This window comes from Aristolochia californica, unplaced genomic scaffold (assembly GCF_029961685.1).
Source record: "Aristolochia californica isolate CCGP_79_NKW_82.1479 unplaced genomic scaffold, dmAriCali1.0.hap1 SCAF_6, whole genome shotgun sequence".
Taxonomy (NCBI): Eukaryota; Viridiplantae; Streptophyta; class Magnoliopsida; order Piperales; family Aristolochiaceae; genus Aristolochia; species Aristolochia californica.
Window position 1 is genome coordinate 44,944,678 of NW_027182257.1, and position 13,339 is coordinate 44,958,016.

General features: G+C 39.9%; 3 protein-coding genes across 3 annotated transcripts; all 3 read right to left on the reverse strand.

Annotated features, from left to right (window-relative positions):
* Nucleotides 1-604: 604 nt before the first annotated feature.
* LOC137934902 (uncharacterized) lies at nt 605-2,522 on the reverse strand. The gene is made up of 2 exons (XM_068779486.1): nt 989-2,522; nt 605-903 (listed from the first exon to the last, which is right to left on the reverse strand). The coding sequence occupies exon 1, from the start codon at nt 1,698-1,700 to the stop codon at nt 1,260-1,262; it is 441 nt and encodes a 146-aa protein (XP_068635587.1). The 5' UTR covers nt 1,701-2,522; the 3' UTR covers nt 605-903; nt 989-1,259.
* Nucleotides 2,523-3,750: 1,228 nt separating this feature from the next.
* On the reverse strand, nt 3,751-7,402 carry LOC137934836 (uncharacterized). Its single transcript, XM_068779376.1, has 2 exons — nt 7,300-7,402; nt 3,751-5,857 (listed from the first exon to the last, which is right to left on the reverse strand). Exon 2 carries the CDS (start codon nt 5,763-5,765, stop codon nt 4,038-4,040), a length of 1,728 nt encoding a protein of 575 aa, XP_068635477.1. The 5' UTR covers nt 5,766-5,857; nt 7,300-7,402; the 3' UTR covers nt 3,751-4,037.
* Nucleotides 7,403-8,124: 722 nt separating this feature from the next.
* Nucleotides 8,125-13,219, reverse strand: LOC137934632 (outer envelope protein 61-like). Its single transcript, XM_068779081.1, has 11 exons — nt 12,980-13,219; nt 12,368-12,598; nt 11,842-11,898; nt 11,634-11,762; nt 10,723-10,800; nt 10,548-10,618; nt 10,333-10,385; nt 10,045-10,252; nt 9,072-9,549; nt 8,845-8,988; nt 8,125-8,529 (listed from the first exon to the last, which is right to left on the reverse strand). Exons 1-11 carry the CDS (start codon nt 13,070-13,072, stop codon nt 8,383-8,385), a joined length of 1,689 nt encoding a protein of 562 aa, XP_068635182.1. The 5' UTR covers nt 13,073-13,219; the 3' UTR covers nt 8,125-8,382.
* Nucleotides 13,220-13,339: the final 120 nt, after the last annotated feature.

Below are 13,339 nucleotides of genomic sequence, written 5' to 3' on the forward strand. Positions count from 1 at the left end.
GCCTCAAATCCTGTCTAACTCCCGCAGGCCACGAGTCAAATCGACAAGCTCAATTGGGCCTACTTGTAAACGTAAAAGGCAGCAAGTTGAATACAACCCAGTGAACAGCCAAGGTTCATGCATGCAGGTCGAAGACCAGTCGACAAATCCTTGACAAATCATCCGATATTTGTCCACTGTTTCTGCGAATCCCAATAAACAAAAAAAAAAAATGAAAAACTTGAAAGTGGTAACACTTGATCATTCACTAAAACAGTATCGTTTAAAACAAGTTTCCTCAATCCGTGAAAGATTGCAGGTATGGAACAATGAAGAAAGTTGTTCTCCGGCTGACGGGAGGCTTTCACCCATTTGACAGAAACTTGGCATCTTTGTTCAATACTCTGTGTCCCCCTGGTGCAAAGCATGGATTTTTGCCTGTACAATGGCATGCCGCATGCTTCTGGAGTCCACTTTCACTGCAAGTCCTTCAAAGCACGGAAAGCTGAAACCTCCATGACCATTCGTTTACTTTACCAGAGGCAAGCAAAATATATATTCATCGTCTGTGTCGTTTCCAATTTCTAAACAAATACAGATGCTGAATGCACGACAGTAGTTCGCACTTTCACAGAGCAGAGATTGGGAAAACAGTCAAAACACAAACATATTATATATTTTCAATCGTTTTCTTTATGGGAATCTCAAGCGAGGATATACAAGCAGGCTCAATTCTTAAATGGTGGCAGAAAACAGGGGAATTTGGCTTCTGGGTATCAAGTGGAACCGCCCGACCAATACAGAAATTGCTCAACAACACAGTGACATTGACTGACCACCTGAAGATATGCATCCGTGGATTTGGATTATTGAAGTATTGAACAACAACTCCGATTCAACCGGAACATTCGATTCCAGGGGGGGCTGCACCAGAATGGGAGAGTTTATTATTACAGTGAGTCGAAGAAGCAAAACAAAAAACAATAACTGATACTTTCTTTGTTCTTACCTCCTTCTTTCTTCTTCTTCTGCTTCCCGAAGTTGAACGAAACATTAGATTACAAGAAGTCAAAGTCTAAACTTTCAGAGATGTCATTTTTATATAGTTTTCTCCTGTATCACATTAATATTTGGTTTGAATTACAGATAGAAGAGGTGGGGTGTGGACCACCTGATTCAGATAATATCACGACTGTCTAAATATCCAGATTGAGACTTGAGGAGGCGCACTATTTTTTTATTTTTTTCCCTTTATTTTGATTTTTACTGCAAATGATTTTTCAATCTTCGTCTTCTCTCCGAGAAGAGCTTCTCCAGAAGCCGGTGCTGTAGAATTTCGCCCACATCTCCTTCTCCATTTCGGAGACGACGGCGGACGGAGATTTCTCCGGTGGCCAGAGGCCCATTGCGTCCATGGCGTGTATCTGGAGTTCCATCTCGACGGGTCGTTTTAGCGGGAGCATGCCGTGTTTCTTCGCGCGCTTTCTCAGCCGGTTTTTCTTGATGGCGCGCCTGCACAGCCCCGCCGGCAGCTTCACCACCGCGACCACGAGGAGGTTCACGATGCCGCAGGGGCAGCAGCAGCACACTGCGGCACACTCCGCTGCAGTCCCGCCGGCCACCTCCGCGATGCGAGAGCTCTTCGAAGGAGTTCCCCGGGACAGAAGCTGCTGTCTGCTAATCGACTCCGGCATCTGCCGTACCACGATCTGCCGCGTCATCTCCGTTGACTCATCGCTCTCCGGTCCCCTCAACTTCCGGCTGCTACCGTCATTGCTCCTCCCCTGCTTCCAGGAGAGAAAACGGTGCGAACGTTTATCCTCCGAGCGAGATATCTTCGCTAATTAGATTCGACCGATCCCCTACCAGGAACCGAGGAAGAGAAAAACCAACACTAAAAACACTCCACAACAGTACAAATTAATAACTCTGGAGGGGACGAACTCAAGTTTCGAGATCAGGAGCCAGAAATAAGAAATCAATCGAACGAATAGAAGATTCAAGACCAGGAAACAGGAAAAGAAATCTGAACAGAATGATGGTTTTCAGCGACAACTGCAACCGAAAGGAGCACCAAGGGGTCAATTCGATTCCGTTTCGCGCACCCACGAATCAGAGGATAAGAACTCGAAAACCGAAACGTCCCAATTTCAAAAACGACGATTCGAATTTCAAGTTGCAATCTTTTCTAAAGAAATACCAAAACTATCCTCCTGAAGAAGATACTCAACGATACGGCCACCCTCTCGTCCTTTTCCAGATTCTTGCAAGAAGGGAAACCGGTGTAAGAATTTTCCGGGGAGAGGTTCAAACTTCAGAACTTCCGAGCTTCAACAGGGAATGAACGGGGGCGGAGAAGGGGAGATTTCCGAGAGGTGTTCAAGACGTACGACGTCCGGGCACATTGGCATATAGTTTTAAACTGCCGGAACAGCCGCCGTTCAAACGGACCCTTCGCCGGAAAGGGGGGGGCGGAGTTAACTAAACTGAGAGGAGACGCGGAAGGAAGACGTGTGAAGCAGCGTCGGTTTATATGGACAGCGAGATCTTCTGGAAGTCGATTTTTCTGGCTTCTGCGCAGCGCAGACGACTTCAATTAAAAACGGCGACGAAAGCGATTAGTGGCCTATGTGATATACCGGGAGACTTCTTTAAGGTGAGAAGACTTGATGAACACGTAGAAACTCGTTTGCATGGTTATACAGGAACCGACTCGGGGTCTCAAATTTTGTCCACCGAGACGGATTGGAACTCGCTACGACCTTAGGTAGAACCCATTTTACAAGGTTTGAGATTGACTCTCCGGGTTGGTGGATGTAGGGGAGACTCGTCCGGAATAGGAGGGAGCTAGTCAGAGCCCCGAGCTGAGCTGCCCGACCCTCTCTTGAAGTTGAATCGACTCAGCCAAATCGAAACAGGGGGTGAGGGGGACTCTTTTAGGAGTCTCACTTAAAATAGTTGTCTCATACGAGAGGCGAGTAACGGAAACGGAAAATTTGGTAATAAGACAGGGAGGAGTGCGGAGGAGGGAGGGGTTTCGTGGAGGAGAGAGAAATTCGCCGGAACGGGAATTCGTGAACATTTAATTTTAAGTCGTTTTTTCATTTAAATCGGCTGAGCTGGCGATCCGATCCGGTGTCACGTCGGACCTGACGTCACCGGCCTTTTCTATCGAATATAAGTAGATAAAAGCTTAGGATGTTTTTGTCTTTAAGTAAAATGGAGAGAGTTTTTAGTGCTAATCTAAAGCAGTAAAGAGAGAGATTAATCAAAGGGAATAATTGGTGGTGGAAGAAAGCCGATTTGAGTGGTGGAGGGTGAGGAAAAAGATGAAGATTTCTCTTGGGTCTGTTCAGATTTCACATTAGATTAGAAAAATCGTGCTGATGAAGCATTTAGATATTCTTTGCTTGTGGGGAAGTAGAAAAAAAAGGGTCAACTTTGTTCATGATTATTTTTTCAATCAACATTTAGTGGGTAGTAGATGGAAAGTTACTGAAAATCATGTAGCCTTGAAAATGAGGAACTAAGCAAATTAACAGATGAAGGTAGACATACTTCATAAAAAGGAATTTGATGAAAAAAGGTGATTGTAATTGAACTTTGGAATCCATGGCAACATTTTCAGCTGCTCATTGATTTATTTATCTGGTTGGTTCTATTGATACACAGATGGGATAACTGAACAACGAAAGAAATTATATTGATCAACATATACATCAAATGCACAGGTTATAAAACAAGAGGATTACAGGTTATCTCAAAAGAAAGGAAAGAAGAAAATATACATATCAGATTATCTTCATTGTCCTCTGCTGTATCATTGAATTAGATCTGGATACTTGAACTACATTGAGTTATCCCAATTGGGTTCATTAGACAGGGCTGCTTCTAACTGATTGATGTTTCCCTGCCTCATGGATACTTTAGTTTAAGCCCAAAAATAACCGTCAAAGTTCTTCTTTTTTTTTTTTTTTTTTTGTCAATGAGATCACTTTGAACAGCTGAGACATCCAAATCTCTGATTATACAGAATTTTTTTTATCAAACAGGGACAGTCAAGAGACGTTTCCTGTGTATTTAGGGTCTCTCCAATTCTTAAGTTTTATCTTTACAGCCTTCAGGTTCTCAACAGGATGGGGATCATTTGCCTCCAGATTATTTCTGGATTCAAAATCAGTCCCCACATTTGGCTGCGTGACTAAGTCTCCTAAAGGGTTGACCTTTGTGAGTTCTTTCCTACGCTTGTATGTTATTGGGGCAGTACCATCTCGCCGCCCTCGTGACATGGCTGATCCATCATTTGGAGGCTTTTTGGGTGCTGCCCTATTATGATCTCTATTGCGCTCCTTCACTTGATTGAAAGATTTTGCAGTTGTTGGGTCCTGGACTTCAACACCACCAGATGACATCCTTAAACCAGAATCTGAAGTCCCTGGATACGTCGAGATTGTGGTTCTCTTCCATTCCCCAGGGTTATTGTAGTTTTCTATGCTTTTCAGGCCTACATTCTGACAACGATTCTCCTCACCGATGCCACCTCTAGTCCCAACATTTTCCTCTGCATATTTCCCTGTACTCTGAGAAGACCGCATCAAGATGTCACGTTCTCCGATCTCTGTTGTAGGCCCAGGTTTGGGTCGCTTTCCCTTCCTCACGTATCTCAGCAAATTTTCATCAGAAACTGAGGCACCATTCCTATCAAAACATGAGGTGATATTCCTATATTCTCTTTGTTCTTGATCTATCAGAGTACTCAGTACATCTTGACTTCTGTGAGCCTTTCTATATCTGACAATTTGACTAGGAAACAGCTTTGTGCCATGGTAGTTATTATCATCACTTTCCAATCTATAATTTGGCTGTGCTGCTGAGGTCTTTGGGGCCAGATGGGTAAGAGGTCCTCTTGGTACTATTTTCAGAACTCCCTTTGCCGGTGGCCTGCAAACCAAGCCAGGCTGTGACGAACTAGTTGCAACTGGTTTTATCTTAAGAACTCCTTTTGCAGTGTTCTTAAAAGATGCCAAAGCAATTCCACTTGAAATAGGAGAAAGATTCACCCTCTTGGTCACATGTTCAGTGACAGGGAGATCTACATTTCCTGAACTAAAGGGTCTATCTCTAAATTTATGTTCAGGAGGTTGATCAAGAGGAAATGAATTAAGATCAAATCCTACAAGGTGCTTCCGTTTCTTCCATGCATTCCAGATTTGGATCCTCTCCTTGACGCTAATATTTGGTTGACATTGGCTCCAAACCCTCCTCATGTTTGAGAATGTCTTACCCATGTTCTCGTGATACGATTTTATGGAATGGCAAAATGCTCTACTCTGGAGAAAATTAAGGCCTTCTCGAAATTGTGTCACTGGTGGAGGGTAAAACCCACCTTTCAATCTCTCAAACATTTCCATCAAGGGACTCCCAAAAAACAAACTTTTGCCTGTAAACAGCTCCTTCATGGTAAGCTGATACGTCTGCTGGTCCATATCAGGTAAGTAGGCTGAAAGAGAGAACCTTTCCTCCTCTGTCAAGCATGAATTCCAAGTCTCTACCGATAAAATCTCCTTGAGGTCCAGTAGACTATAGAGTTCATATGGAATACTGCAGACTTGGTCTCCAACCACACAGAACTCACACCCTTTGTCTGAAAGTTCGACAGAGTCTGAATCATCATCATAGACATTCTCTTCTTCCTCAAACTCATCAAGATCAACATGAGAACCATTTTGTTTTAGCTTGAATTTATCATCTGCCGCTGTCTGGCACCTGATCTTTATCAATCCCATTAGTGCATAAAGTACTGGTAGATCAGTGGTTTCTACTCACACAAGGATGTGAACTTCTGCATTGGAAATCTTGAATTCCTCTGGGAAAAATCCTGCAAATAACAATAGCAATTTTAACCAAACAATACTCAATAGTCAAAAGAATATATTAAACAAGAAAGAATGCAATACATGTTTATATTTTTCAGTTGTCACGAACAGAATCTTTAACCCATAATTAGTATCAACCAACTACCAATATATTAAATCAGGTGAAAAGAGAAACTACAGCAAGGAAAATAGATTCAAACCAGAATATCAAAACTAACCAAACCAGGAAAAAAGTTTAACAGGAAGAAGAAATGAAAACAATTATCAACAAGGGCGAACAAACCATACAACACCAGCATAAATTCAGACTATAATAGTCTTATCAACAAAAGAAGCACAAAAAGAAGAACAAAAATTGCTGAAGAAGATTTTCAAAAAAAAAAAAAAAAAATAGTTTCAATATAAGTATAGCCTTCCAGCTTTCAGGCATGTTATAATGAACATTGCTTAAATACCCCTCCTCCAAAATAAACAAACAACACTAGTTAAAGCCCCTGCCTTATTGAAGCTCACCAAGTATAGGATACCAGCAGGATAATCAAGAAGATTATAACACGATGAATGGTCATAGAATAGGCACACAGGTTAGACATTCTCCAATGCTGATAGCCATTCAGTCGAACGGACTCAAACCAACAAATCAAATATAAATGATCCTAATCAGGAATGTTGTAAGAAAGATCAAATGAATCTAGTATGTTGCTATTGACAACCGAGAAGCCTCAAAACAACAACAAATGATCAAAAGATTCAGACAGTAAAAAGTGAGCCAAATACGAAGGCCTGTTAATGCCGAACAAAGGAATAGTAGCTACTAGCTACTCAACGAAGGGTACCTGTCTGACCAGCAAAATACAAAATCCAAAAATAAATAAATACGGAATTAGAAAAAATGATTTCAAGCTTCCCTTACTGATTCGACACGAAACCCAAATAATACAGTTTCGACCATTTCTAATTTCTTCTAACTACTTATCCAAGTTAAGATAATCAAATTACACATATTTATTCCACAGCCGCAAAGGCCAAAAAGAAATGGAAAAAAGAAAAAAAAAGAAAAAGAAGCGGAATAAGAGGAAGGAAGTCGATACATATTCACAAAACTCAAATGCAATTAGGACACAGATGACTCAAAAAAGGACTCTGAAAATATCGACACGGTAGTAGGCCAGTCAACCCAAATCATAAAAATGAAAGATAAAATTATCAAAAGAAACGCATTCACTGAACCAGATCAGAGATTCCCAACCCAAATACACAGTAGAAACAACAAAATCCAAGTAATTCACTACAATTGCGTCGGCAGAAATCTAATGCGGAGAGACCTAGGCAGCTAAAATGGCATAAACGAAGTAGAATAAACACGAAAGTGCAAAATAGAAGAGCACCCTCTTAAAATTCTGTATTCAGAATAAGAAGAAAAAGGGTTTCAAACTTGTTGTACCATGCATTCGATAATGGCATCGGAGGGATTGGAGGCGATCCAGAAACCGCATCGGATGGAAGCTTTCTCTCCATCCATTTTTTTCTCTCCAACCCTCCGTCCAGAGAACAATACAGTGATGCACCAGAAGCTCAAACGCCTCTTTTCTCGATTAGTTTAAAAACAAAGCGTTCAATTCAGAATTATAATTGCCCATAATCAATATGGGGACTACCAGACGAAGTTGATGGTATTTCGGTCATTTTGGAGATGGAAATGGGTATTTCTTCATGAAAACTTGGTTCAGATTTCAGTCATTTCAGTCTGTTCATTCAACTTTTCTTCTTCCGAGTAAAAAAATTGTCTTTTATGCAATTTGTTTTTGCTAAATCGAAGACATTAAGAATTTGAAAAATAAGATGGTATAAGTTGATCAGTTAATTGCTTACTAATACTTGGAATGTGATTCTGATTATACAAAAGCATTTTGAATACTTCATGAAAATTTAGCAATTGTATTTTACTTAAGAGGATGGTATTTTAGAGATAGACGATGAAGCCAATGAGTTTGAATTTTGAGGGTGTGTTTATGTTAATATAAAAAGTTTTTTTTTTTTTTTTTTTTAAATTTGATACTTTCTGAAAAATTTGACATAGGCACCTAAAAAACATAAGTCCAATTAAGACTTAGTGAGCCCAAGGCAACTTTGATCCCCCATTTGACCTACCCTTAGCCAAATCCAAGTTTACCCAATCGAGTATTTGCTTCATCACGGAGACGCTTGATTTGACTGGTTATCGCGAGAAAACAGGAATCGAGCTGTGCAGGAAAAGATGCAAAGAATAGAGCAGTGCCTATGTTAATAAAAAATATAGCTCTGCTGCTAATTCACATCTACTGTCATGCGAAAAAATTAAACAAAAAATAAACTGGTGATCCTGCTTCACCGCTGCCATTCGTCAATTTTTTGTCAGGCTTGAGATCCCCTCCCCAGTGATCTGAAGGACTCAAAAAATACAAAAACTACATCTTCCTAGGGTCAGAGTTTACCTATTTCGAAATTGGAAGAGTACATTATGTACCAAATTGGGGGTTGGGAGGATTTAATTGCCGATGTAACCTAATCGGTGAAGGATGATTGCTAATATAAGCATGCAGATAGCAAGAATCATCCCAGGTCTTCCCAGGAGCCAGTTCTTGGTCTTCTTTGCCCCCTCAGCCACTCTCTGTGTTCTTTCAACCCAACGCATCTGCAGGGTTGGAAAGATCACCTCTTTGAATCAGAATACGATGGATACAAAGCAGAAGTCAGATTGAAATGGGGAGCAGCATATGAAAGATAGGAAGCAGAATTTGGATTGAAATGGTGAGCAGTTGTCATATGCTTCTATACTCATCATATGGGTGACCCCAAATAATGTGAAAACTACAGTATCCTTCAAATAAACAGAATGAGTAACAAAAGGAGGATGATGCAGATTCAAAAGTTAGAAGAGATGGCGACATGAGTTTGCAGAGACAACGAGAAATGCTTTCAAATAAGTGTCAAAATGTTTGGCAAGTACCATTTTATCCAAGTTTTCTAGGGAGAGGGAAGACATTGCTTGTTGAGCTTTTGCAGCCTCCTCCCGTGACAGCTTAATGCCAAATTGCTCACTCATGTTCGCCATCATGTCTGGGCTCATATCCTTGAACATGGATGAAAACATCTGCACAGTTACTCACATGTCAGGGAAATGTTTAATATTGAACTGTAAAAGGTAAATAAATAAGGTGGTATCACCCAACGGACTTGTCTCATTGCTGGATCTTTCATTTGATTTCTCATTTTTTCCTGCAGGTCAGCTGTTGATGTTGGGAGGTCAGATGTCGTACTGGCTGCTATTCTTGAGTTTGAGTTTGCATTACTTGCACTACTTTCACCCCGTCCCGATCTTGTGCTGTTAATTACTGGATCAGCTGTTTGAAAAGGGCTTCTCCCATTAAAAGTCAAAGCAACTTCGAACATTCTATTCAGCTCTTCTGGTGACATCTTGCCAATCATTTCAGATGCAGTCTTAACCATCTCTGGTGGCACTGCAGACGACTGCAAACCATCTGGTCCTCTTCCATTCGTAGAAGAAGCCATTTCAAGCATTTTCTGGAGCTCCTCTGGGGGCATCTTGCTTATCATCTCAGAGGCTGACTTCACCATTTCAGGCGACACTCCTCCTGGCACACTTGAGGCTTCATTATAAGGATTGGCATTTGAAACAAAACTTTTAAATGACCTGCAGCATAAACCTATTGCATCAAATAGCGAAACCAATGTACAGATGGCTTCACAGAGAGAAAAAGACAGTCATCTTGTAAGCAAACAGGATAGCCACAGAGATTTTTAAATGAAAAAAAAAAATATAAGGGAGTGGAAAATAACATGGATGGGAGTGGCAAAGAATGAGAAAAGATAGCAAAAGAGTTAAAGAAAGATTGGAGTTGAGGAGGTCGATTCATAAAATTGATGCTAATGTAGTTTGAGAAAAGGGGTGACACTGATGACGACTGTGAAGCACACAATCCTTGCAATCTTCAACCACACTGATTCTATGCCATAACATTTTCTTTTTTAAGGTAAATGTCTCACATTTTAAGAATAATTAAGCTGTTGTATCAGTTGAATAATCAGGGGAGATGAAAGTATCAGGGGTGACAGTGGTGAAGAATGAGGAGAGCTTGCAAAAAGAGTTAATTATGGTAAAATCAGAATCTAGGAGGAACCAACAAACCTGATAGTTTCTGAATTTATAGTTGATCCTTGAGAGTTGAAATAAGTAGTAGTAGCAGGACCAGTACTTTCAGACTGATCCTGCCTCTGCAGACCCTCTTCAGATTCAGTAGGCTGTCTTACAGAACAATCTGCAGGAGAAGGGTCACTTCCATATTCAGGTGATGTGGTTTGCACCTCTTCTTCCGTTATTTCTTCAATAACCAATCCTGTAAATTTAGATTATATCAGAAAACCCCTCAAAAAGCTTTGAGAAAAATCTGTGGATTTCCATATTTGATAATCATACTTTGTGATACACGCTGACATCCACCTTCTTTTGCAAACCTTTCATTTACATCTCTGCAGAAAAAAATACCCTTTTCTTCATGAGGATACGTTCAAAAGAAAGACAGTTAAAAAATAAAACCTATCACTAAATCCCACAACAAACAGTATCAAGGTTTTCCCCTTTTTTATTTCCCAAGACAGTGAACAGCAATCACAGATAAAATAAGTTCAGACCTTAAGACATCTGCAATCGTTTCATCATCAGGTGAAACTTCATGTGCCTTCGTCAAGTCAAATACTGCAGCCTGGCAAGCATCATAGAAGAAAAAAATTATTGCAGAAGAAGATCAAGACATACAGCAATTTAATGAACGAAAAAATGGAAACAAACAAGAGTGTGGACCCTTACTTCCAAATTTCCTATCTCTCTGTATGCTTGACCTCTGCGGTACAGAGCCTTGACATTGTTTGCATCATATGACAAAACCTGAGAAAACAAGATAAATTTTTTATCAGCATTCAGTGAAGCAATTAGGTGTTAGATAGACATAATTAAGAATGGCATAAAAAGAAGTTTTCATGGAACTAAATGTTTATAGAAAAGATTGGAAGGTATATAGAGCGGTAGATTTAGTAAACAATAGTATAGCCAATATTCCAGACCCTCACAATCATCTCACTTTTTGAACGGCATTTAGATTTCAATTTCTCTTTCAGCAGTCAGCAGTGCTTCACAAACTGAAAATACTCATTAGCCTCCTTCCTCTAGATTAAAAGTTTCACTTTGAAGATCAAAAGTTTGGACCCAATATACATCAAGTTATGCAAGTGATCATAACATTGAAGCTCTTCACACTAAACCAAAGTGCAAAAGAAGCCCTTCCCCTGAACTATCCACATCATCATAACCATCACCAGAAATATCTTTCCAGACATTTTTTCATGTCTCCCCTATTACTTCAATGTTTAAAAAGTCTTCCATAGTTTCTGTCACCTGTCATATCTCCGAACACAAAACGAAAAGAACCGTAGTTTTTTTTTTTTTTAAATAAAAAAAACCCTAACTATTATTTAATACTTTTTTGAATGACCCAATAAGGATGTCCACATACTTCAATTTTCATCACAACCTTCAGAGTGATGTTGAAGGGCGTGAAACAGGAGCCTACCAAAATCCCCACATACCACAGTAATGTCAGAATTGGGATGTCCTTTAAACTGTAATAGCTTCTAGGCCTAGGAATTTGCTTGACAAGAAACTAGAATCAGCTTGTGAATAATCAGCTAGATGGAAAAACTGAACAAAATAATTTTGTGCACCTCTGAGCCCTCCTTTATACATTCATCATACTGCCTTGCTTTCAAGTAACATGACATCAAATTAAGAGAACATGCCAGCTGAAGCATTCTGCCCTTCGAGACAGGTATGTTTTTCAGGTTGTTCTTCGCCTACAAGAGAGAAACAAAAAGAAAATAACATTATGATGAGAGAGAGAGAGAGAGAGAGAGAGAGAGAGAGAGAGCATACAAGCAAATATTTCCATGCAGCGTCAGAGAACTTCCCTTGGCTGTGAAGGCTATTCCCCTGCCAGAAAGAGAGAGAAAATTAGTATAGAATTTCAAAGGACAGAAAACGGTAATCACAGAAAACATATATTAGATAATAATGTGATAAGTCACACCAATTGCAGCTGCATGATTAAAAATGATAACCTGTCCATAAAAATGATAAGTAAAAAGCTTCTTTGAATTGCTGTAGAAGATATTTTAATTTCTATTACCATTCAAAAAAAATTAACTTCTATTAATTATGTCATTTGAAGATGCCTGAGAGCAATAGAGTGACCAGCTTAAAATGTATCCTATGCATTATAACAGTGAACTAAGATAGAACTTGATTGAGGTCCTCCAGATTTTGTATTTGATGCACACGGGCGGTATCGTCATAGACAGCACAAGTTGCGTAAAACCACATCCATACATTCATCAAAGAAATGACTGTTCCAGGCTCAAACACTGAAGACATTAGGTTCAAAGAGAACAAAGAAGCTAACCTGTTTCTTCAGCATCTCAGCTCCATTTAATTCATATGTAATATGAGCATCAGCGCGGGCTCGCATGGATGCAATTTCTTCGGGCGAAGCATTAGCCATCTGCTCACTGATGTCAGCCATCTCCTCCGGACGTGTATTTTTCAGCTGCTCCGCAGCAACTTTCAAGTCTTCTGTTCTCATATTTTTCATGCTTTCAGTGGCTAATTTCATAATCTCAGGATTAGACATCATCTGTTAGCATGCACAAGCAAAGTTATTTATATTTCATGGCTATATAATCAGAAGAGAATAAAAAAATATTATCAAAACAGAATGGAACCTGTCTTCAGATAAAGCAGCAGAACAAAGAAAAATAATTAACAGAAACTAGTCAACAGATAAATCCATAAAATAAAATTTCGACCCTTTTTCAGTTAAAGTTGACAAGCAGCAACTTTAAGCATAGAAAAACCAAATAATGATGACCAGTAATATCTGCAAAATTAAGCTCCAAAATAAGTTGTGCCAAATTCCATTCTCTTCCTCTTTTCCAATTCTAAATTACAAAAATTCGGCGAATAAATATGATTCCAAAATCAAAATGAAAAAAAAATACGAAAAAAGGGAAATCACCTGTTGGATCCTCGACAGTTCACTAGGAGAAATCCTACTCATCTGCTCTTGAGCCAATTTAATCATCTCCGGATCCATCATACCATTATACATCTCGAAATCAGGATGCCTCAAGAAGGACCTCGCTACCCGGAGAACCAGGGAGCCGGAACCAAAATTCTGAGAGATCGGAATGCGTTTGAAGAAGATCGTGCGAAGCCGAACTCAAGCTGTGGAATTTATTCGCGAGAAAAGCGGATCTTGTGCGACGGCCTAAGCCGGAAGGGGGAACAAAGGGTGGAGCAGCGCACTTACGAGGCAGTTAAAAGGGTACGAAATTACGTTATTATCCTGCTCTGCAGTTTTATTAATAGAAGAATT